Here is a 24,688-nt window from a genome sequence, read left to right on the forward strand (position 1 = left end):
TGGTTCTTTGTTATGGGGATCACACTGGAAGTTCAAGATGTTAGAAATGGAGAATGCTACAGAAAGAAAGAAAAATAAATTGAATTCTTCCCAGTAAACACCTTGTAATTTGATGATGCATAATGAATGATTACTAGATTTTCTTAGCAGCAAGATGTATGTTTCGGTCGCCCAAACAGTACTTCCCAAATCAATCACAAAATAAAAACCATGATTGTTGTTATTCTACACCAAAAAGCAACCTATGGGATGGTGAAGTGGATTACCCATGTTTCTTTGATCTTTTCCAAACAGATTTCACTCAATAAACTGCTTATATGTTTTTATAATCGCATCATACTAGAGGCTGTTTTTCACTGTCAGGAAAATTTCTCTGGGTGAGAACGAAGAGTAACTAAAAACAGGTCCACAGGGATTTCCTGAAGAGGAATAAACAGCTTTTCTAAACTCCAAGATGGGTGAAGAAAAATTTGTCTTCTGCTGTACTAAAGGGAAAATTTCTCTGAAAGCATTGACAAATATCTTCCTACACAAACCATACTCTGACAAAAACACAACGTACACCCCTGCTATTAAATGTTTGATGCAATGGACAATTTCTATTAAATCTGAAAGGGACACAGTCTCAGATAACAGTGACAACTGCATTCTGCCCAACTTATATTGGTTTCACTGCTTCCTCCTCATTCTCCCTGAACTTGGGAGAAAATGTGTGATAAATAAGGGGGCTGAGGAGGAATTCCCTGTTACATGGGAGAACTGCAGCAGCACAGGGCTGTTAAAGGCAAATGGCAACAGGACTGGGGATAATAGCTGCTAATGCAAGACATTATACACAATGTGGGAATGAGAGAAACGGGGTGAAATCTAGGGTGAAAATGATATTTTGTGAATATATTTGTAAATTTGAAGCCATGTGTAGCTTTGAAACCTATTTAAGGAACACACTAGTATCATGTATTCACCATGACATTCATTTGTTGACATCTTAACAATAACCAGAGACTTGCAGGCCCCACTCACGTCAAACTGTCACTATCTTTGAAAGGCACTGGACTTGCTGGTCTACTTTTAGCCAGATTCCCTTGTCTACAGCTTTAAGGTATCACTGAAAAAATACTGAACTTTACAGGATACAAACTGTTCTTATACAATCAGAAGGCATATGATTAGCTAATAAAATACATTAATATAATATCAGGCACAGACAGAAGGAAATAAAATACATTTCTGCAGAAGAGATTAGCATAGATATTTCAATGGATTAGGAAGTTTCAGTGACAGAAGGTATATTTAATATATAAAATCCATATAATGAGAAGTAGTTGAAAAAATAGGACACCTGTCATGTGTCCAAGAAATATCATAAAAAAGCTGTCACATATAAACACTTCTCAGCAATAAAACCCTCTGCAACTGAACAAGGCAAATTTAATTCTGAATGTAGAATGTGCCTCAGCATGGATCTTATAATTACTAATATCCTTGAGCAACTGGATATCTCCAAATTCAAACAGCACTTACCTTTTTGTGTTAAATAACTCCTTCCTGACATTTATGATTAATTGCACATAAAGGCTGTTGGTTTATTCTAGCAAAAGGACAGTTAAAAAGGAATACAATCAATGTGTATAAATATACCCAGAGGCAAACACCTGAGAAGGGTAGGAACTAATTAAGCTCAAGGCCAATGCTGGCAGAAGAACAAATGGTAATAACTTGGCCATGAAGAAATTCAGGTTGCAAACAAAACAACCTGATGTTTTTAGATGAAAATTCACAATTTTGTGATCAAGATGACCTGGCTGTTTTGAGTAACCAGGGCTTGAGCTCCAGAGCCCAAGGATGCCCCTCACTTCCAGTCATACATCCTAAAAACACAATGAATTTTAACACTCTTGCAAAACAAATAGATATTAAATCCTGCAATATATTTGCTTGGGAAAAATATTATATTTGCTATAAATGGTAAGATAAAAAATACCTATAAACTCAGAAGTTACTCAATTCCCAAAGGTTTAAAACCTGATTTGCATAGTTCCAGAAGACTATGGCTCCTCATTCCAGCTATCACGACTCTGAAGGATCCTTTCCAGCAACAGGTAGAGCTGCTTAAATCCTGTTACAACAACAAACTCTGAAAGATCCCTTCACTTTCTACCAATATTCCTTATTCTTGTTCCAACCCCCAAACACTGAGGGGCAAAAAGCGCTAACACACCATACCATACCATAATAGAAATTAAGGAATAACTGTATCATCTTTCGTGCCTCATGGAACTTGTTTTGATTCTGCCTATCAGAAAACCTCAAGAAAATAATACTTAAGAATAACCAGTGTGCATGTGGGATATGCCAATCAATCACATACATGGCCCATTCACTGCCCTTTTCCACTGATTTTAGTATATTTTATACACAAACCTATGGAAAACATACAAGTGAAGCAAGTACCTTTAGAATATTCAATGTTTTGGGTCATAGGGTGCTTTTTTCCAAGCTGTGAAACTAGCAAATTTTTCACTAAGAAAGTTTGCTCTAGAGAGGTGAACCATTTCATCCTTAGATTAGACTGATTTGTGCATCTTAAGGAACCATAAGGAATCTGCTCTACTGTCAGTTGATCCTCCACCAGACCCATGATTTAACCTCAGCTTTTATTAAAAAGTATATTTTCAGTCATTAAATACAACAGCCATTTATTTTGAGTCTTTGGCAATACTCATGTTCACCAGAAATGCCATTTCGATCGATCCAAATGTTTTTTTCAAAATGCAGAACAAATTAATTGCTTTGCTTCACCTAAAAAAATATTTTCCTTTCTTTCCCTTCTCCCCCTTTTTGTTTTATTGATTGTTTTAAAAAAAACAAACAAACCACAAAATACATACAAGGACCAAATATGGATGTCCTTGATAATCATCATTTTTTTCTCCCGAAAATATATCTGTAATATAGCACACATGCAACTCTTAAGCAAGGAACACTCAAGCACTCCTAATCCAGGATGCCCAGACCACAACATGACAAGCATTCTCTTCCTGGACAAAAGCATACTTAAATTCTTACAACAAAAAAAAAGATGGGGACCACTGCCACTTTAGTGATCCTCTGTGTTTATTGATAATGATACCTATGTTAATCCTTAATTATTGTTGCTTTGCTTTATTAGAAATATTATTTGGGGGACAAATAATTTTGTTCATCAGATAAGCAGGGTTTTTTTTTTTTTTTTTCAGAAAAAAAAATATTTTCAATTTCAAATACTTTTCACTTCAGACTGAACCAGAAATCAATTATCTCCAAGGTTCTAATGTGAAGTTATTAAAAATTGCTTTATACTCTCAAAATTCTTCTTTCCTATCTTTCTTTCTTTCAAGTAAAATACCTATTTTCAACCAAGACTTAATAGTAACAGATGGAGGACATTTGCTAGTATAGCTTCTTTTTTTCCCACTCTGGTGTGTTTTTTTTAAATTGAAGTGCTGCAGGTGGTAAAGATAATACTATTACATACATATACATATCTATATGCAAGGAAACATACATTCATCACTATATCATTATTTATGGACTGGAAATTTCCTAGTAATTTAAAGAAAAAATAGGGCCAGCTTTTGCAGGTGGAAAGTGAATGTACTTACAGAAGCTCTAAGGAAATTTTCATTGTGCTAATGCAGTGCTGTGATTGTTCAAAAAGCTGAGTGGATGTGATGACTCTATAAATACACGCACTATTCTTATTCAGAATTCAGGACACTGTATCTCACTGCATTCTTATTCTGCCTCATTTAATACTTACAGGCAGACTGTAAGAAGGCTCCAGTATCACTGGCACTGACATCTTCCCTTGAAGATTCAATTTTGTCAAGTAAAAAATCTTTTCTCCCACAACCCTCTCCTTTTTCATGCGCCGTACGCTGTAGAGTCGAAAGCGAACCGCATAATTCCCAATCATCTCAGACTCGACGTGATTAAATTTGAATGTCTCTGTGAAGACAGGGCACGGTCCCCGCTGGATGCTGGTTTTTGCTCTCTGCTTCTTTATAGGGAGAAGAACTAGGTGTACTTGCCACGAGCTTCCACCTGTCCTGCTGTATGTTGGAATGTCTGTGACAGCTGTCACTGTCACCAAAAGCTTCTGTTCCTGTGAGTCATAGTCAAAAGTCACATCCAGTGTGCCATATTTAGCTACTGGCTCAGGATCAAAAGGTTTAGGAAGCTGTGAAGATGATCCTCGAGCTGACATATCCTGAAGAAGAAGAGAAAAACCCCAATTATTTATTTATTTATTGTATTCTATTATTAAATCTGGCATGGAAATTATGGTTTACTCCAGACAATATGAAGGCACTATGATCTTTTTGTTCATTTCCTAAACAAGGTTATTAAGCACTGAAAGCCCAAGGAGACACCTGGCTGGCAGTCAAGATGAATCCAAGACTTTACCTGGCCAATACCACCAAAAGCCAGGAGCCAATCAGTCTGAACTAAGACTGAATTAAACTGTAATAATCTCTTCTTCTGTGCCTCACATGTTAAAAAGTATATAAATCTGTCACAAGATAAAACCACCTTATTTAATGTATTTTACACATGCATTTTAAAGTTCATCTATTACACTGCTTGAAGAGACAGCTAATGATTGAGAGCACAGTGAGATGCCAGCAAAGAACACAGGAATTACAAACCTTACACACACAGCTCCTGTTGCAGTCCGCAAAAGTTACATGAATATGCCAAAAATTATCATAGAAACATAAAATCACAGAAAAGTTTGGGTTGGAAGGGACCTTAAAGATCTTTCCGTTCCAACCCCTCTGCTATGGCCAAGGATTTACCTCTCGTGGCTTTATTAATGTAATTTTACCGGAACTGTAGAAGATGTATCTGTTTTGAACTCAGCTTCTGAGCTCTCTGTAAACCATATTCAGTCCTAAAATAGTATTTTAAATGTAAAATTCAGACAATTTATTGTCACTTCAAATTCTGAATAAAATAGTGATCCCCTATAAAGCTACAACAGTCAGTTTGATAGGAATATTGAAGGAGAAAATATTTACAAGTACAGGTCAACCCACTGTTCATACAATAAATTATTCCAAGTATGTAAAACAAAGGTATTTCAAGTGTGTCTTCACATTATCAAAGATCAAGCTTGTTTACATGAACAAATAGATGCCAAGACAAAACCTTCAGGGCTAAGAAATGTTCTTATTTTAACCTGGCCACCAGATAGCTGTGGGAATGCATTCCTCTAAAGGCTTCACTCCTGAAGCTTTGAGTGGCTATGAAGAAGCATAGGCAGCATTCTCAGTTCTTACTGACTATGCTTACATTAACGACTCGAGAGACACAAAATGGGAAGGCCTGGCAGCTGGGCCTTCCAGACCTTGCACCAACACCCCAGGTACACATCATCAACTACCAACAGGGCTGCCTAGACAGAAACATCAGGGCTGAGCTCTAACATGCACTTCAAAACTTCTGGTAGCAACAAAAGACAAATTTGTAGCAAAAGAGCTTCTCCTGCACATGGCATCACTAATTAGACTTCACCCATAGATGTCAGTGCAGTAACTGGTTGTTAAAGGCATTTCAATGAAATACATGTTTAAAAAGTTGGTTTCTTCATAGAAAAACGTACATATATATCATTACAATCTATAGCACAAAAATAGGAACATTAAGTGGGCCAAATCACTATACAGCATCAACAACTGAAAAAAAAAAAAAAAACTTTGTAATTTTTTTTTTCCATAAAACTTATTTTACATTATGGGGTGGTCAGTTTGAAAAAGCAGCCCCAGAACTTTTATTTGGGTTGTCTGAAAAACCACGTGGAAGAATTTTGACTACAATCCTTACAGTGTGATGAAATTTTCTGACTGGTTTAAAATGGTTTAAAAAATAATTCACTCTTCCTGGGAGCTGGTTTGAAAGCTAAGGCGCCACAAAGGTACTACAGCAATCTGAACAATCTGAAATCCTAGTGTCCTATTTTCTGAAAAACTACTTTTTATTTAAAATTAAATGAGCAGGAGTATTAGTGCCTGTATAACTGTGCATTGATCTTTAGATTAAAGATCAACTACACCTAACTATTTTCATTTACCTCTGGACTAAGAACCGCTGTGCTGTCACTGGGAACATCCTCTTCATACCCTTTGTTATGAAAGCTTTCTATTTCGTGTCCCGTGCTTCCCTCACTTGGGCACTTATATGAACATCTTGGGCTGTTGCTGCACTGGGAATATTCACATTTGCTGTCTCCCACTTCGGAAGGTGTACAGGAAAGATGAGGGGAGCCACTGTCATCCTGGTACGGAGGCGGCTGCAGCTCATCCAGCGGAGGTGTTCTTCTCATCCTCTGAATGCAGTTCGCTGAGAATAAGGGAAAATGCTTTGCTTACTTTCTGATTGTTTACTGTTCAAACAATTCAGTGGAAAATGTAAATCTAAATGCCTGGACAGAGAATTTAAAAATCTATGTATGTCTTTCTTTTTAAACTTTACATTTCAAATCAGATGAAAAATAACACTGAAAAAAAAAAAATTATTCAAAACGGAAATGAATGATCACTCAGATGAAAGAAATCTAGATTAAAGCAAAGTTTTAAGTGTAAAGTCAGAATAGATTGTGCAAACCACACGTAAATAAACATAGCACGGATATGACAAGACGAAAATTCAAGGCTTGAATTTCAGGGATGCTTACCTTGCAAAAACCTTTGGATATTTTAATTCAGATTCTGTGCAGATGGAATGTAGGCCAATTATGGTAACAAAATGCACTCCCTAAAGCCATGATATCAAGCTGATTACCTCCTATGCAGTTGCCCACCAGGGAGATGCTAAATTAAACTCTGAAGACAAGTAAGGTACTAAAAAAGACAACAACCTTTCACACAAATGAACTCTGCTCACTAGTGAATTTAAAAAGTGAAGCAGTGTCTCATATTCCTTATTACTTGTTAAGGACAACTAAAGGGAACATATCCAGTGTCTGGAAGTTACACACTACCTCTAGTCACTAAAGACAGTGGAAAAAGGATCATGAGCAATCTTGTGCTTGGGATGAATACTTGATGCTGACCACCTTTGCTTTTCACACTAGATAGACAGATAGATAGATACAAATGTGGTTATACATCTCAGAAATTAAACATGATGCATGGCTACAGACACAGAAAGTTAATTCAAAATAATTACATTTCAATTTTTTATCTCATACTTTACTATGCAGCATTACACAGTTGAATAGAATTGGGAAAAGAGAGCAAGGTGTGCAGCAGCTGAAATGAAAGGAATGTCAAGGACAGGTAAAGAACTGTCTCAGATTTCATTTACATTTTCTGTAGAGGTTTCAATGAAGATTTCAATGCCCCTGACATAAAGAAATACCTTATACATAAAATTTTCAAAGCAAAAATGTTTTCTGGTGCCAAACATACCATTTCACTCACAGAAAAACCTACCAAACAAGCAAGTTAAAGAAAGTATTAACAGGGGAATGCAGGGCTCTTCTCTATTTCAACAGCTCCTAAAAGAACCATGGCAAAAGAGTAATTAAAACACTCCTACAAGATGAAACCACTGTCAGGAACTCTCTCATCTCTGATAAACCCATCAGATAGACATAGAATCTAAACTGATATTTTAATCAAAATAAAATAAAGACGTGTATCATTCGACTGCCTATACCATGAAAACTGGACCTCCTTGTCATAATCTATATCATTAAATATTTTAGAAAATTCAGAAGAATAGTATCTCTTCTCATTGTTGCCAAAAGGCAACAAACAGCATTAAATGAGATGGTAACCACCTGGCAGCCCTGAGTTTCTTTCTGTTCGCTTGTCATCAAGTCTGATAAGAATTTTTAACACCTAGCTTTTCTATAGTCTAATGAAATGAAAGTGTGTCCAGGTAGTTATCAACACCATTATTGTCTTACATGAGTAAATAAATGACTGTGTGACTCACTTTTTTCACTTTGATGAACTCCATTATATGTCCCTATGGGAAAACTGTACAGGTTGTGTGACAGAAAAGGTGCTTTTAATGTAGGCATGGAAGAAGTGAAGACAAAATTCTTATTAACCAGCTATGATTCAAAAATCTCAGAAAAAGCTAAAACACTGGGACAGGTTTTAACTACATATTTTTCAAATTTCAGTTTAACAAACTTAAATAGCATGTAAATTCTTAAAATTTAGGAATCCCAAGTATCTGGGATTAAAAATCTAGAGACACCTCTGTCTAGAGAGTTATAAACTGGTTTTGAACAACAGCTTTCTCTACCAAAAGAAAAAAAAAAAAAAGTTTTCAAATTAATTCTCAAGGTGAAACTCTCATTTTCATTTCCCCCTCCCCACAGTAAATGATGCAATAAAATGAAATTTTCTGTTACAGTTCTTTGAAAACCATGAAGATTTGAATTCCATTGAGACATTCTAATGACTGATGATATCAAAGCCAAATGATATCACAGACAGTAGTGAATACAGCCATACTAAATACTGGGTATTTTCCTTAAAAATTACTTAGAAGTAGTGACAACCTGTCTAAAAAAACTTTGCATATGTATCAAAGTTTAAAGTACAAAAACACTGCTAGTGCTTGCTGGCTTATCACTAGTTGTATTGGAGAAGAACATTTGGAGCTGAAAGGCAAGATGATCTGAAATGGGTGCATATTTACACATGAAACCCCTGTGTGTTACATACCTTGTACCTTTTATTTAAGGTGTAAGTTTCAGACACAGCTATGTATACTTCTGTACTGTGACAAAGCCAAAGAATACCTCCCAAAACCACTGAATGTGGCTAGTAACATCTGCTAAAGAGTTACAAGGAAATAGGTACACTGAAAATCTGAAATTAATAATTGCATTGCTTCTATGCAATTTTCAAATCACATAGAAAGTACTTTTTGTAAATTCATTTGTAAATTAAATTAATCATATTAAATAACCACATCACCTTGGACTAGATAGGGTGAAAAACAAGCCAGCATATGTCCCAGAAGTGGAAGTAAGATACAATCATGGAGAAATCAAATCAGGTTTAGTCTGAGATTCCTACCAGCCAGAAAATGGCATAACAGAGAAAAGACAAATAGAAAGAAAGAAGAATAGAAAGAACCATACATTCAGTTCTCCACCCAAAGTATGTGAAAATACTAGGCATTCTCATGATATGAGCAAAGCTAATTTTGTTTAGAGTTTAGTATTTGGTAAATTCTAAATTGAGAGTACAATGTATTGGTGTCAGTAGGAATATTTGAATAAACACTTTTTAAAGGGGTAACTGCATAAATAAAAGTTTTCATCCCCCCTCAGTCAGCTGGGAAAACAGTCACTTAATGGTGACAGTAAGAACCTTGCTTAATAGCTAAAGAAACCAGAACCATAAATGATACACCTGACAAACCTGAGCAATTAGCATTTTGCTGGTAGATTCAGACATTCCAGCATGCAAATTGTCATCAGCACATTTAAGTCAGAAGTAAACAAATATCTTCTTTTTAGTATTGTTTGTTAAGCAGTGAAGGTTCATCTGTTTTCCTAAGCCCCCGTAGGACAGGTTGCAAGTCAAAGGGGGATGATACACACCTTGCAATCAACCTCAAGAGACTCCCAAGTTAAATCTGACACAGCAACCTAGGCCAAACTGAGCACTTCTGGAACATACAGTTGGTAACTATGAGAAAATCCAGAAAATTTTCAGTCATTTTGCTGGGAGGGAATCAAAGTTTAAAGATGCAGAAGTTTATCATAAGAAATGCTTTTGGTTTTCAGTTACTACTTGAAATTGCTTCTTCCAAAGCTGTTCATTTCTCCTCTCTGTTCTGGTCTCTTCATGGACCATGCCAGGCTGCACATCTCACCATGCAGCTGGTGATGTCCTTTTCCCATGTTTACAGCATCTATACTTTCCTATTGTAATTATTTTTCCCAAAGGTTCACAGCAGCAGCACCAACCCAGTATCCCTTAGCCCGTATTTCCTGAGTAATTCCAAGAACACCCATCTCTTAACATGGAAAAAGAAACTACCCTTATGCCTTTAACTCCCCTCTCCCATAAGCCATCATTAACTACACTTCTGCAGCTTCGAGTTTCTCATGTACAGTACTTCTTTAAAAATTCACATTGTTGTGGGAGGCAACAGTATCACAACACCCCTATTGGAATCTGGCTTCCAGTTCCTTTAAAATAAATAGTCACTTCCTAAATCAGTAATTTTTGCAAGTCATATTTTGTACTTGTCAGAATATCTTCATACTCAAATAGTATCTTTCCTTTCTCTAACATATCTCTGCTATTACTCTTCTACATAATTATTTATTTTTTTAAATCAAACGTAAAATTCAAGTTTTCAAGCCTTCAAGGGGTTCTATGTAAATGTTAAGACAATTTAAATAAAACATAAAATGAAATACATGTTTAAAAATTAAAGAAACCTTTCTTATTCTGAATGATTAAATACCCTTAGAGATTTCTGATAGGCAGCATAGACAGTCCAAATGGAATTTTCATGTTTGAACTTTTCTACCATCCAAAAATATTATGTTGACTGAATTACCCCACATTACAGGGAGTATAAATATAAATATTAAATATTGAATGAAACCTCAGGCCTCTCCTTCCTTTAAAATTAAAAGCTTACATGCATTTTTGTGAGGACAAAACCCAAATTATTTCACAGAACAACAAATTACCTTGGTATTATTCTATTTCTTTTCCAAAAGAGTTATGGCATGAGTCATGCTTAATGAAAAAAGAGAAATATAAGAGTGGTATGTGGTCATTGTGGACAACAGAAAAAAAATTCTTTGTTTTTACATTTGCTTTCCTCTTGCATTTTAGACTTCCATTTCACATTAGACAGTTCACCGTAAACAAGGAAAAATATCGTATCTGTTTGACTGGGTTTTTTTCCCAACAACAGATAACTCTGTTTCCTAATATTTAGAAAATTCCATACACTATGAGCCTACTCCCAGACCCATGGAAATCAAAACAGCATTGCTGTCATTTACACCTGATGTCACCTGAAGCTTTTAGCACTGCATTTTCCTAACTCTTTCAAGCTAATGCTACTGGTCATTCATGTAGTAAAAAGGTTGTCTTTTCCTTTTTAAATAAAGAAATTCAAAATGATAGAATTATCTTTATGTCCAGTCCTTAAAACTTCAATTTTCTTCCACAGGAAAGGTCTAAGACCAACTGAAACACATATAGTATATTTTTTTTTACTGTGTCTGTTTACATTTTGAGCCTGAAGAATTACAGCTGCATTTTGTTTCCCTAAAAAAGAAATTTACTGTTTGCTCTCTGTACTTACTAAAGCACTTCTTATTTGTAAGAATTTATGGTCTGTTTTACAGAGCAATACAAAAAAGCCCAGCACTACTGAAAAAAAAATCTCTTTCCAAAATTAGCGCCATTGATAACATTTTAAGTACAAATACATTATTAAAAGCATTATCGTGAACTAGCTGTCAAAGACATTCTTTTGTTTCCTTCCCAAATATTTTGGTCGTCTTTCAATGAAAATTATACATTGCCATCTATTGAATTAATTTGTTTTCAATTTAAGTATCATTCTCTAGTTCCTTATAGAGCATTGATATTAATTGGAATAGGGAGGAGTTCTGCTACCTGGTTCTGTATTTCTACTTTTCAGTTGTCCAGAATACATCTAAATAATACTTAAATCTAATGGTTCAATATTTTTAATCTTTTATTGACGTGACTATCAAGCTCCAGAACACTTTTTTTTTTTTAATTTTAAAAATTCTTGTTTTCTGAGACCCCATTCAGCTCTAAAGCTTTTTGAAAGCTGTGATCTTGAAGAAGTTAAATTGTTTGCTTTCCCTTCCATAATTATATTTCCTTAGAAAAAGCATATGCCTATTCAGGTAAAAAAAAATGTATTTTCTGTTCCATTTAGATGCTGGTTACACTTTTACTATTTTTATAAGCAGCAAAATTTCCTTTACACTTCTTTTCAGATCACTATGTTGGCTAACTTGATAAATGAACAGGTATTCCTATGCACCTCTGCTCACTGTTTTTTCCAAGTTATCAAAATTGTTAGAAAAATATCACTTCCAAAAAGGTAATAAGTTAAATGAATTCATAGAATCTTCCTTTTATTTATTCTTCCCTCTTTTAAAACATGCTAGAAGTCCTGCTTGCTGAGGGTGATTGACAACCAGCTTTGAAATCTTAGGAGTATCTTGGTGACAAGGAAATGCCTTTTATCATCTCTGTGAAAATTTTCCCAAATTCGGCTCTCTCACCAGCAATTATGGATGCTTTAGGGGAAATTCAGAGTTTAACAGCTAAAAGCTTTGCAAATTCCCCCACTATAAAGCATCCCAGGCCCCTGAGAACCCCAATTTCTCACCAGTATGTGCACAGCAGCACCGCCCTCATCCCTCCAAACAGTAGCAGCAGGATATGGACTTAGGAAATATTTTCCTGTCATTGCTATACTTCTTTTGATACAGTTATCACCTTAAATTAAAGCTCAAATTCCAGTCCAGCTTAATTCTACTACAGCTGGGGTATTAAGCACAGGAGTTGAGCAACAATGAAGTGCTGAAAAGGTGAAAAAGATCCCACAGAGGTCTAAAATCAATTCCCAGTGAAGTATTGTAACACACAGCTAATATTCCTGTTATGTTCCTGCTCTCACTCTGTTCAGTCTCAAATGAGGAAACAAAGCATGATTAGAAAGCAAGATTAATGTGTTGTGTGGATAATTTTATCCAGCATTTTAATGTTTTTGCATCTAATTTCAGGCACATTTTTGTTTGATATTTGACAAAAATAAAAAATTACAAAGTTTTCAAAGTGACACAAAACTCCCCTTTCAAGATCTTAATTAATTTACTAGATACACAAGATCTGTTCAGCAGTATATACAATACTTACAGTATTTAACTATCAGAATTCTGTCATTCTTTTTTCCATACTTGTATTTTAAGTAAAATAAAGCTACTCTGTTATTGAGAACTCCTTCTGCAACTTAAAATGCAGTAACTTAATGGTTTCTTAAAAATACCTCTACCCTGATAGATGTATTTTGCATTTCGCAATTAAAAAAAAAAAAAAAAAAAAAGGGTGTACAATTCCCTACCATTTAAGCTTTCTATTTTTTACTAATAAACAGAAACAGGTGAAAATGAACCATAAAAGATACTCTGCATCAAGAATTGCTTACAGAATAGGAACACAAAGCTTGATTCCTCTGCCTTGTTTTCACAGCATTTTTGACTGCAAAGGATTCTCTGTTGGAGTGAGTTACTAACAAAGCAGCACCAAAAGGATTATGCATAAACAATTTCAGTAGGGTTTAAATTTTCTGCCCATCTACTTCAGCTAGCTATATGATCACAATTTGGCTATCTCATAGCTGTTAACACAGATATAAGTGAAATATATATTATGGTGGGTTGTGGTACTGTTATAATAGTAGAAGTTAACAGGTTTGGCATTTTATGGATGGAGAACTGAAGTACAGGCTGAAAACAAGATAATAAAGATTGCTATGAATCTAGCTCAGAAGTGCCCCTCATCGCTGAAAGCTTTCAGAGAACTGTGGAACAGAAAAACAGAAACCAAGTATTTTACAACTAGTACTCTAGCCACTTCTTCTGTTGTTTTTTGAGAGTTTGGTTTTGTTTGCTTGCTTTTTTAATTTTTATACTTCAGGCTTTAAAATTATTAATCTAAAATTCACTTGAATACTGCCAGCAAAATGAAAAATTCCCATAAATACAACATCATCAACATGAAAACCTCCCATATATATACCCCCAAAGTATTTTCATCAGCTTTGCAGTGGAAGAGAAGGAACAGAAAATAAAAAATAAATCATGCGAGTCGGAAAAAAGGTACAGGGAATATGGAAAAAAAGGCAAAAGGAGAAAGTAGTGCGATGATTCAGGAAAAAAAAAAGTGGTTTGTTGTCAAATAAACAAAGAAAAGAAATAAAGAGAGAAAAGTTTAGTAGATCTGCATAGAAAATGAGAGTGTGCAGAGAGAGAAATAAAGAACAGACAAGATGCAAGCAGGAATGAAAAATTACAAACAGGTAAAATAACAAAGCAAAAATGACAGAGGAAGAAAGGTGGAGAAATGGGAAAATAAAACAACATATGACATGCAAAAAAGTAGTTCAGATCTGAGAAAAAAGCAATGTCAACAGAGCAAAGAGATAAAAGGGAAAACAGTGATGTCTGATGGGTGGAAATATCCATATTTGTAGGTGAAAATCTGCACAACCTAGAGAACACAGCTAGTTACATTCCAGGATAGGCAAGACACTTCCCACAATTAACATTTATTTTTGCATTTATATTTTATATTTATTGTTATTTTTCCTTTAGGTGGGAAGACAGTGGTAATTATTTATTCAGACCCTAGAATTGCATAGGACCTTGATTTCTCTCATCTATTCAGGCACTTTCTCTCCTTCTCTCCTTGACACACTGGCTCAGTGACTTGCTCTAGTAAAATGGACTGCCTTCTCTGCAGTATATTAAAGTATTTCTGGTAAAAGCATTCTAGAAAAATCAGATTTGTTTTGTTTTGAAACATTTCTCATAACTTTACCAAATAAAAAAGCAGCTAGAACCCAGAAAAATAATCTACTATGATCTCAGTTGGCAGGAGCATCCAACGGGTCAACAACAGAAGAAAATTCTCCGTGTAGGGTCAAGAACTCCTCTAAAACCTTTCAGATATTAGCATCTGTAGAAAGTCTGCTTAGGAATGGTTCTGGTATCATTTACAGAGCCAACTCTACAGAAAAAGAAAGGCAAAATAGACACTGTGAAATCACAGGAAATGGATATGCTTCGAAGCCAACATATCTTTCCTCCACACACCCAGTAAGAGGGCTAAGAATTCACAGAAAAGGCACAGATTAACCAGCAGGGAGCATGTCAGTCTGTTCTGCTCACTCCAGCAAGGTCTCAACAAGTTTCTCCAGGCATAAAGAAACACTATTATTCAAAACTAAATTTCTTGCTTTCTTGCACTTCTTTGCAGCGCTTCTGAGACCTCCTACTGTCACAGACGAGCTGCTTTACTAGGCTTACATGCAATGTATGATGTAGGTGTTGCTATGTTTCCATAGTTGTCATACAGTTCACAAAATAGGTAACTTTCTGCATTTTGACAAGACTAAATGAATATGAGTCTGGCAGGTAAAGATATTTTCATTCAGATACAGCACCAGCCATAAGAGCTAAGCAAGAGCTTATGAGGATGAGAAAACAGTGGCCAAGCTGCATAAGGGCTCCTAAGAGCTAGAGCACGATGCTTCAGCCCACAGCAAACAGCAGGAGAGGAACTGCTCTTCCATGTCATCCACCCAAACAAACAGCACTGAACAATCAAGGACCAGTCATCCTCAACACTCTGAACTTCCCAAAACACTATCTGGAAAACGGACTTGTCATGGTCTTATAATCACAATAATAAACCTACTAGTCATTGGCACAGAGTGAAAATATGCCTTTACACCAAATTTTTTTTCTCATAGACCATTCTTACACTAGAAAAATATTTATATATCTAATTTGAAATTACTGTTTGATGCTGCTTGCTGAATAAGAGACTTAAAGGTGGTGCAGAGCAGTTAATTAGTAATCAAAGTCTGACAGCTACAGCTGCAAAATGTTTGTATGATAATTTCAAAATTGAAAATTATTTATTTCACTCTACATGAAATTAGTGTACGCTCATTAGAAAGTCAGTGATTATCCTGAAAAGTACTGCAGGAACATTTTGGTAGGTGTGTTAGAGTAGCAGAAATACACAACATGTGACTCCAGGCCAATTACCATCACACCCTTCCTCATAATTTGGTGCCTTACAGTTGAAAACATATTCAGCAGAATGATGTTTAACATGGTTCACAATCAGAACGTTGCTGCATCCTGCATTAAATACACATTACCTACCAGTGTAGCGCTTCCATTGTTAGAAACAAGCAGACAAACAAAACCACCAACCAGCCAAAAAAACCCACAAAAAACCCCCAAAACCCACCACTACCAGCACTAAAAAAAAAAAAAAAACCCAAACCCAATTCCAAAGAAACAAACAATACATGGAGCAAAAGAGATCCAGAATACTTTGCTAACTGGTGGCATTCTACTATAGTATCACTGAAAATTTTATTTCAACAAAATGAAAACGTCAAGACATATACTTTTAGGTTAACAGCATCTTAAAAATAGTTTACACACACATATATGTAAACACTCATATATACATACACACACACACACCCCCACACACACACGCCCACCCATGGCCATGTACCAGTAACCATTAAAGTTTGATGTAATATTAAATATAATTGAGATTACAGTGGGGAAGTAATGTGCATTACAAAATGCTGATGTTAGACAGCAAATATTGACCTTTGAAATTTAACAAGTGAAAAGAGCCTTAATTTGCTTGTTATTCCAACTTTAACAATAAGTATGATAGCTTAGATAGCAAAAAAAAAAAAACCCAAACCACAACCCCACAGCATTTGCCATCACTTTGCATTAACATTTTGACCAGTCAACAATTCAGCAGTGATGAAATGTGCAGTTTGATTCAAAGTAAGACAAGGCTATTTAAATAACTCAAAATAAGAAATGGTTATTGAAACATTAGAATTTTGATAAGCGATCACAGCTGCACTAGAATTAGTTTCTATAGCAACAGAGGAAATAATGTGGAGAATTGCACTGCAATACAAGATGGATTCCTTACAAACACTGATGTTCAAATAGAAAACTTCAAAATTATTCACTGTGTTAAAATATTTTTATTAAAATGGTTTTTCAAATATCCTATATCTTGTACTTCATATATTGCCCTATTTTTGTTCTCTGGTATTCCATTCTAGTCTACCCATTCAAGTTTCCACACTTTTCCCCAATGTTTACCTTCTTATTTTAAAATTAATTAAAGCACCTTATTCTGAAAAATATTGGATTGTTAACCTCAAATTAATCTTCATTTTCAATGGCTTGTTTGTTATCCCTATATAGAAGCACACATTACATTATTTTTTTCCAGCAGAGCCCTTGTGAGACAGCAGAGAATGCTTTGCACATACTATTCATAAGAAGATGCATCACAGCCATGAGAATTAACATCACTATGGAACTTCAGAAACTTACAGTCATGTGAGACTTGCAGGAGCTTTTATCAGTGTGCACTCTCATGTCCTAAGCATGATTAAGAAACCATTGCAAACCTATTAGTATTCATGGACTAAATACCCATAAGATGGTAAGATAAAGCCTTTCATCTGAGCAAATCTTTTAGATTTCAAGTGTTGCTCATTTCTAACACCAAGAATTATTGTTTCATTGCATCATCCCCGATTCCAGCTATTTTTGGCAACTAATTAAAAGCATATGCCTGAACCTTTTATGTATTTTGCCCTTATAATGAGACCTATTACTCTGGCTTATTCCATCCTTTTGAGTTCCAAAGTATCTTTCGAGTTACCATGGATACAAGTGATATGCTTTCTCCCACAACTGCTTTGTGTGCCTTATCGAACAGCAGAAAACTGGCACAGTAGGAATCTAAGCCATCTATACAGTATGAATATCTAACCCCTCCAAGTGTTTGTCTTCCTCTTCCCACTCCCCCCTCCCCACCCCAAAAAAAAAAAAAAAAAAAAAAAAAACCACTCAAATATGCCATATAGTACCATTTGTAATGAAATAAACAAGCAGGGTTTTTTCTGTCTGAAATCTAGGACTTTTGCCCACGGAAAACAAAAAAAAAAAAAAGGTACAGACATAAATTACTTTAATCTGACCAACACTGAAACAGTGTTGAAATGAAAATGGGAATCATTCTGAGTTTGCTGCTTATTTTGAGTTGACAGAATTTAAGTGTTTCTACATCAATATATCCACATATTTTACATCTTGTAAAACACAGCAAATCTCGATGAGCTTTTCTGAAAGGAGTCGCAGAAACACTGCATGCCACTCTGAGATGATGCATAAACTAGAGTAAATAGAACTCCCCTAAACTCCCTCTTTGTAGCAATTTCTTATGGACATTTTCAAATGCAGATTGCTTTCCAACAAGCTGGGAATAATTTGTACTTATTCAGTGGAGAAGAGGGCAGTTAAACAGATTTTTCCCATTATGGTTTTTGTATTCTGACCTCTTCTTAAAAACAAAAGACTCTCACTGAGACAGCAAAATTTACACAGTATTCAAAAATCAAGTGCTGATAGCATAATCTGAATTTATGTGTGAAAATGGGAATAACTAGAAGGAAAAACAAATTATTGTAATACAAACTCGACAGAGACTCAGAACTGTCTCCCAACTTTCAATGCAATAAATCATTGGAAAGACATCAACTGCATAAATGCCATGGTGGCAACTAAGGGCAAGAAAGACAGTGAAGATTGAGTAGACAAATTCTGTTCTTGCCTCTTTTCCACAGTTATCTAAACTTCTCCAAGTATTAAAACAAAACATTCAACAAAAAAACATACTTGGCTTCTTCACATCCACAGGCTCAACACTGCTTTAAAATACAGAGAATTTGAAGTATAATATCTGAGACACTGATGCATAAGCCCCAGACTCTTACTCCTTGCTCGTATTATTAAATAACTGTATCATTCTGCAATTTTTCCACAAGTTTTCCATAAAATTATTTACTTTATGAAGCAAAGAAACATTAAATACTTTTATTTTTCTAACAGTGTCAGTGTAGGCTAGACTTATATTTCCCTGCATTTCTTTTAACCTTTAACTTCTAACTGTCTCAAACTTCCTTTTGGGGACAAAAAAATCCACATAATGTTTTTACTGTGAACTTTCAACTAGAATTAAATCTCACTTCTTTTTTTGTCCCCTGAAAATTTCTTTTAAAAGAAAAAAGCTAGAAAAGCTAGAGAAAAGGATCTCAAAATTGACTGCTACATTGTGGCATTTATGCTAAGCTGTCTGTGCTACCAGAATATTACAGTTTTGCACTTTTATGTCAGTACCACTTACAAAAAAAAAGAAAAAAAAAAAAAAAGAGCATCTGGAACAGTGGAGATATTTACAGAATGGCTCAGTACTCAGGCTATTACATTCACTGTTACACATGCTATTATTTTTCCTCTGTATAATATTCTCCTGGATTATCTTCACTGGGCACAAAAACACACAAGAGATTCCCCACAGTCCTCTCTGAGAAGAGTTAAAGTGCAAAATAGTCTTTTTTTGAGCAATAACTACTATTGTTACTATCCCTCTAAAGCTCCTCCTTTTCAAAATGTTGAAGTTCTCTGGAAATTGCCACAGTAGTTCCCTAAACTTCTGTGGCCAACAGATTGCCTTTAACACTTATGACAACTACTGTTGCTATTTCAAAAGATTTTTTTCTTCTAAAGAAAAAAGATTTTTTTCTTCTGCCTTCTCTTAACAGGAAAGAAATGGCACCAGGACAATCAGATGACTGGGAGCAGTGCCTCTTATTGCCAGTGAAAGGAATTTCACTCTGAAAACAGTCAAGAGAGCAGATAGTATGAAATAGCAGGATGATGAGTTTCTCTGAAGGAGAGCATTAGATGCCCATCTCTTTACAGATTAACTATTCCCCAGTTAAGAGGGAAAATGACCATCAGCACAAAGCATCTTTTCAAATTTTACCAGTGCTACCCAAGAATTATCTGCTGGCCACATTTTTGTGTGGATATACAATCCATGAACCAAGAGTTGAGAAGAAAAGAAAAAATATATCAGAGCAGTATTATCAACATCATCAAGAACAGCTTTAAGTCATACATATACTTGCAAATTTTCATGGGATTATTGCTATATTAAGATGTAAGTAAATGAAAATTGTAAAGTCCAAGGAAAAGACATCATTATTCTCTCTCATTCTTACACTCTAAAAATAGTTCAATTCTGGCATTATGTACAGTATTTAACAATGCTAAATACAAAGGATTCCAAGAAAAATAGTTTTGAGAAGGTAGGTAAAAATTAATGCAAAATTAGATCAGTTTTCTGGTTTGTATTGATCAGATGTTGAAAATAAGTGCAGTAATAATTTTTTTTTTATTTTCATTTAACTCATCTAATTGCCACAAACGCTACAGATGCAACAGAAGCACTTGGAAATACAACAGATCTTTACAGATGACATCGTACTTTTCACTCCAGAGTAGTGGGTTTTTTCTATTAAAATTCACAGGAAGAACTTGGGCAAAATTTTAAAAAAATACTGTTTATAAATCTTACTAGCACAGTGCTGAAGATTTAAAAGCAAAGTTTAGAAGTCATTATTTCTGCTACCAAACTACTGACTGAGCAGAACACAGGGATAACCAAACAATTTATTAGATTAACCATGAAGAGAAAGCCACAGAAAGTTTGAGCAAAATCAAACACCATTGCAAATCATATCTTCCTAGAAGATGTGAAGAAATTAGCTTGATCACTAGAGTAAATCTTGACCAATTTAAACCAGAACAGACATAACCCCTCCTTTTTGGCCAAAAGCCACAGGGTTGGTCTGGCCTTTTGGTTGTGAGTGTGTTTTCTGGTAGAGATATCAATGGTTTGCAGTAGCCAACAGCAATCATGTCACCTGTTCAAATCACACACATCAGCTGTACTTGTTCAGGCTGAGCAGTTTCAAAGGAAAGAAATTCACACCTGAAGTCAGCCTCTTGAAGACATGATCCCTTTGTAGTTTCATTCTCCAAGATTTGGATTTTTCAGATACACATGCTCTTATCAGCTCTATTTTTAACCTGCTGCTCATATAGGATACTTAAAATTCTGAACATGTTTACATTATCCATCCAGCAGGCTAATGGAACTGCATACCAGACAGTCATGCATAATTCAAATCAATATCCTCAGGCTTGCAACTCTAAGTCAAAGCTGCCTTTAAATAAGCTGGGTGTGACTTTAACATGAATAAAATGTATCTAATTTTTAACCTTTATCTGACAAATTGATATATTTGCAAAGGAATGTGATAAAACTTCTTTAAAAATTAAACCAATTAGGAAATCATGATAATTGAAAATCTTTTACAAAATACTTTGAAGGACAAAATTAAGAATGGTTCAACAAGACTGAAACCAAAGGTCAAAATAAAAAGCTGGGTCATTAGTATTTTTTTTCAAGCAAATTGTACAAATATATACACAAAAACACAAGCTGCTGAACTACAAAGTGGTGAGAAGGTGAATGCAGCAAGATTTTCTATTTACAAATTTACAGACCAAGCTTTAATTGAATTGGGCACAGGTGACCACACAGAAAATCTTATACCCAGTTAACCATGTCTGCTAGCTTCTCTCAAAGGACCAGAATCAGATTTTCCATAATAAAATAATTTTCCCTTTAGGTTTTCCTGTGTGCTTCTGTGAGACCATGCAGATAATCTTCAGCTGCACCAAAATGACCAGAAGCATGGCAATGACATTAGCTAAGGATCCATTTCCAGCTTGTAAATACAGTGGAGGAAAGGTAATTGCAAAAAAACAATCCCACCCCCCCAAAAAAACCAAAAGCTCACCCCAAACTAAAAGGACAGAAACCAAAAAATTATGTCAAGTTGTATGACATATCATGCTTACCCTTTCCCCAAGGAAAATATTCTAACAAATCCTAAAATTTAGGATAACTTCATAAGACAAGTGTTCCAAATAGCAAATAAGAGCTCATTTTGCAAGAAAACAAATTACAGATCTTTGCCTCCACAGAAGCTACAGACACAATTTTATATTGTTTACTCAGATACAATATAGTCTCCAATAATATACTCAAAGTAGCTATGAAAATAGTTATCCTAACAATAAAATACATGCTATCAGATTAAAATGCTAACACTGTTCAACTTGTGTAAGGGCAAAATATTCATTAAACCATTCCAAGAGAATACTTACAAGACGGTTATAGCATGTCTATGAAACTTATACATATGCATAAGGAAAATAATCTACATTAGGTAACCAAACAGAAAAAAAGTTCAGTTAAAAAAAAACCCTAATGTATTTTTACAAAAGAGAAGGTTAAAATGTAATGTGCTCAGAATATAAACAAACAGTCCTAATGGTAACCTCTCCTTAACCTACAGGGAAAATGCACAACTGGGAGGCAAACTTTAGTTTCAGACTAGAGTTAAAAATCTTGTGGTTTTAACCTTGAAACTTAAGAAAAATGCTCCATTTATCCACAGCTGCTATGGAGGAAGAACTGGTAAGCCATTCTTTTGTAATATTCTTATGTAAAGCTCAAGATCAGGCTGGATGGGGCCTGGATCAGAACAACCTGATCTAGTGGGTGGAATCCCTGCCCATGGCAGGGCCTTGGAACTAGATGATCTTTAAGGTCCCTTCCAACCCAAAACATTCTATTATTCCATTTTGTGAAAGCTGTTCTACTTTTTAGTTCTCATATTTGCCTAAACTGCTCCACTGTGCTAATCAAGCAGCATGACTGTTCTCAGGAGGTAAGTAGAGTACTGGGTAAAATTTCTTTTCCCAAGGCACCTAATAATGTCTACACAGAGATTTCCAGTCTACTGTTCAATCTTGTTTCTTAGTCACTCCTTCCATGATAGAGCCATGAACCTTCAGAATCAGCAAAAGCACTTGGTTCATCAAGGAAATTATCTTTACAGCTGATATAGTACTATCTGCTGTGTTTATATCACAAAACAGTTCTACATGTTGTGAATGTAGAGCACCTATTTTAAATACAAACTATTTCAGTCACTATTTCAGTCTGTGAACTTTTCCAAGTTAATTATCTTATAAATTCCTGATTCAAATAGGTAAGAGAGGTATTAAAAGAGTAAGTTTACAATAAAATGGAAACTCTCCTGTTATCATTAATGTATGATTTACATCACTTCAGAGATGTAAATCACATTGCTGAGGGTGACTTTCTTCAAAGCCTTCACATCAATGCAAGGGTATTTCTTGAAAGAATTCAAGATGCTGGCAGGACGAACCTAATCTGAGAGATTGCTTTGCTCACTTGTATACATCACGAGAAAATGCCCTTTCCCATTGGAAGACAGTTTTTCCTCCTCTTTGGAGCTGGTGTAGCTGGAAAAGGAATATTTTCTGTGGAAAATCTTGTCATCATCCCTAACTCTGAGTTTTGTTACTAGGGCTTCTTCTCTCAGCAGTAGATGATATGCATACTTAAACAGCATCTTTTACTCCCCAGCATCTCTTCAGCTCATCACAGGGTAAACACATGATTTCAGAATTACCCAAATTCATGCTAACAAGCACTTTCATGTGCTTCCTTTTGGTTGAAAAGACTGTGCACAACTTTGATACTACCTATCTGGCTTTTAAACTCACACGTCCTCTATGTAAATCCATTCTCTTCCAAACTGTGTTTCAACTCAGACATGGATCTCCTTTGCATTTCAATCTTTGTTTGTGTCTTGCCTCCTCCATAAGATTCCTCAAGAAAATTCCATGAGTAATACTGAATTGCACATGTGCTTTCTACCCCCATCTGTGAATTCAGCCTATTCCAGGACTCAAGAATTTGTAAGCATTATGCATGTCTGCTATTCATGCACGTAAAGAAGCTAACCTCAACATGATCATAGCCCAATTGCTTACAAGAAAGTTCCTTTCTAACAGGAACTTCTCACAAGACAAGGGGTTATACTTTCTTGGGAAGGAAAAAAAGATATGAATTCTGTAACACTGAATAAAAGACAAAGCAAGAGTTAATCTTTAAATCACCTTAGTCTCTGCAATGCTCAGCTGAGTATATTTTGTGGAAACACGCATTGTAATTTCAAGCACTTAAGAGAACTGTCTTCCACTATTACAGAAGAACAATAGAGGTCTGTCATAATGCACTAGGAAGCTACTTGAGAACTCAGAAAAATCCCACTAAACCCCAAGCAAAAACTTGGCTAAAGAAAAAACACAAGAAAACCCAAACCCACAGTATTACATGCACTAAGTAGAAAGCATTGCAAATCAGGTTAGACACTATTCTGCATGTCCTTGAATTACAAAAGTATCTTTTTTACAAAACTATCCTTAAATATTCCTTTGATATAGCAATGGATTCAACAGCCACACTCCCCAGAAGCTTCAAAATCACAAGATACTGTCATTATCCAATTTTTAAGGGCTGGAAGCCAATGAAAATTTGTTTCAATTAACCAGAGGAGGCAGACACACATGATCAGGATTACGAACTTTGTATCATTTACATCACTGCACTCTCCTGTACAGTACAGGAAGATTTTTAATTACTCCTACAATAAAAAATGTCAGGGGTAGATGCTCATATAATAGAAAAACAAGAATAAGGAAGCCGAACCAATCAAAGAAATACTGTAACTAAAAAAATCCCCCAAAATCTCCAAAAAGTATATCAATAACATGAATTGATATACTATCAGATAAGATAAATGAGTATGAATATCAGGAGTATTCACAGTTGCAACATGACTAAGCCTTCAAAACACACTCTGAAGCATTTAGAAATACTGCTCTGAAGGTGTCTTAAGACTTGTCTTAAATCTCTTCAATAAAGACCCTTTCAAAATACCTTGAATGTATATTTGAAGCCCTAAGCCTATCCAAAGTTGCAGGACAAAAAAAGTATTTGCTTCCAATAGGTGTTAC

General features: G+C 35.2%; 1 protein-coding gene across 3 annotated transcripts in view; it reads right to left on the reverse strand.

Moving 5' to 3' along the window:
- SYT14 (synaptotagmin 14) overlaps nt 1–24,688 on the reverse strand; it is an 88,207-nt gene that overhangs the window by 23,952 nt on the left and 39,567 nt on the right. For all 3 annotated transcript variants that reach the window (XM_059841117.1, XM_059841116.1, XM_059841115.1), the window contains 2 exons: nt 6,116–6,384; nt 3,803–4,252 (listed from right to left, as the gene is read on the reverse strand). In XM_059841117.1, coding sequence (XP_059697100.1) covers nt 3,803–4,252; nt 6,116–6,384 — 719 coding nt within the window. The remainder of the gene's footprint in view (nt 1–3,802; nt 4,253–6,115; nt 6,385–24,688) is intronic.

Source organism: Haemorhous mexicanus, chromosome 3 (genome assembly GCF_027477595.1).
Source record: "Haemorhous mexicanus isolate bHaeMex1 chromosome 3, bHaeMex1.pri, whole genome shotgun sequence".
Classification (NCBI taxonomy): domain Eukaryota; kingdom Metazoa; phylum Chordata; class Aves; order Passeriformes; family Fringillidae; genus Haemorhous; species Haemorhous mexicanus.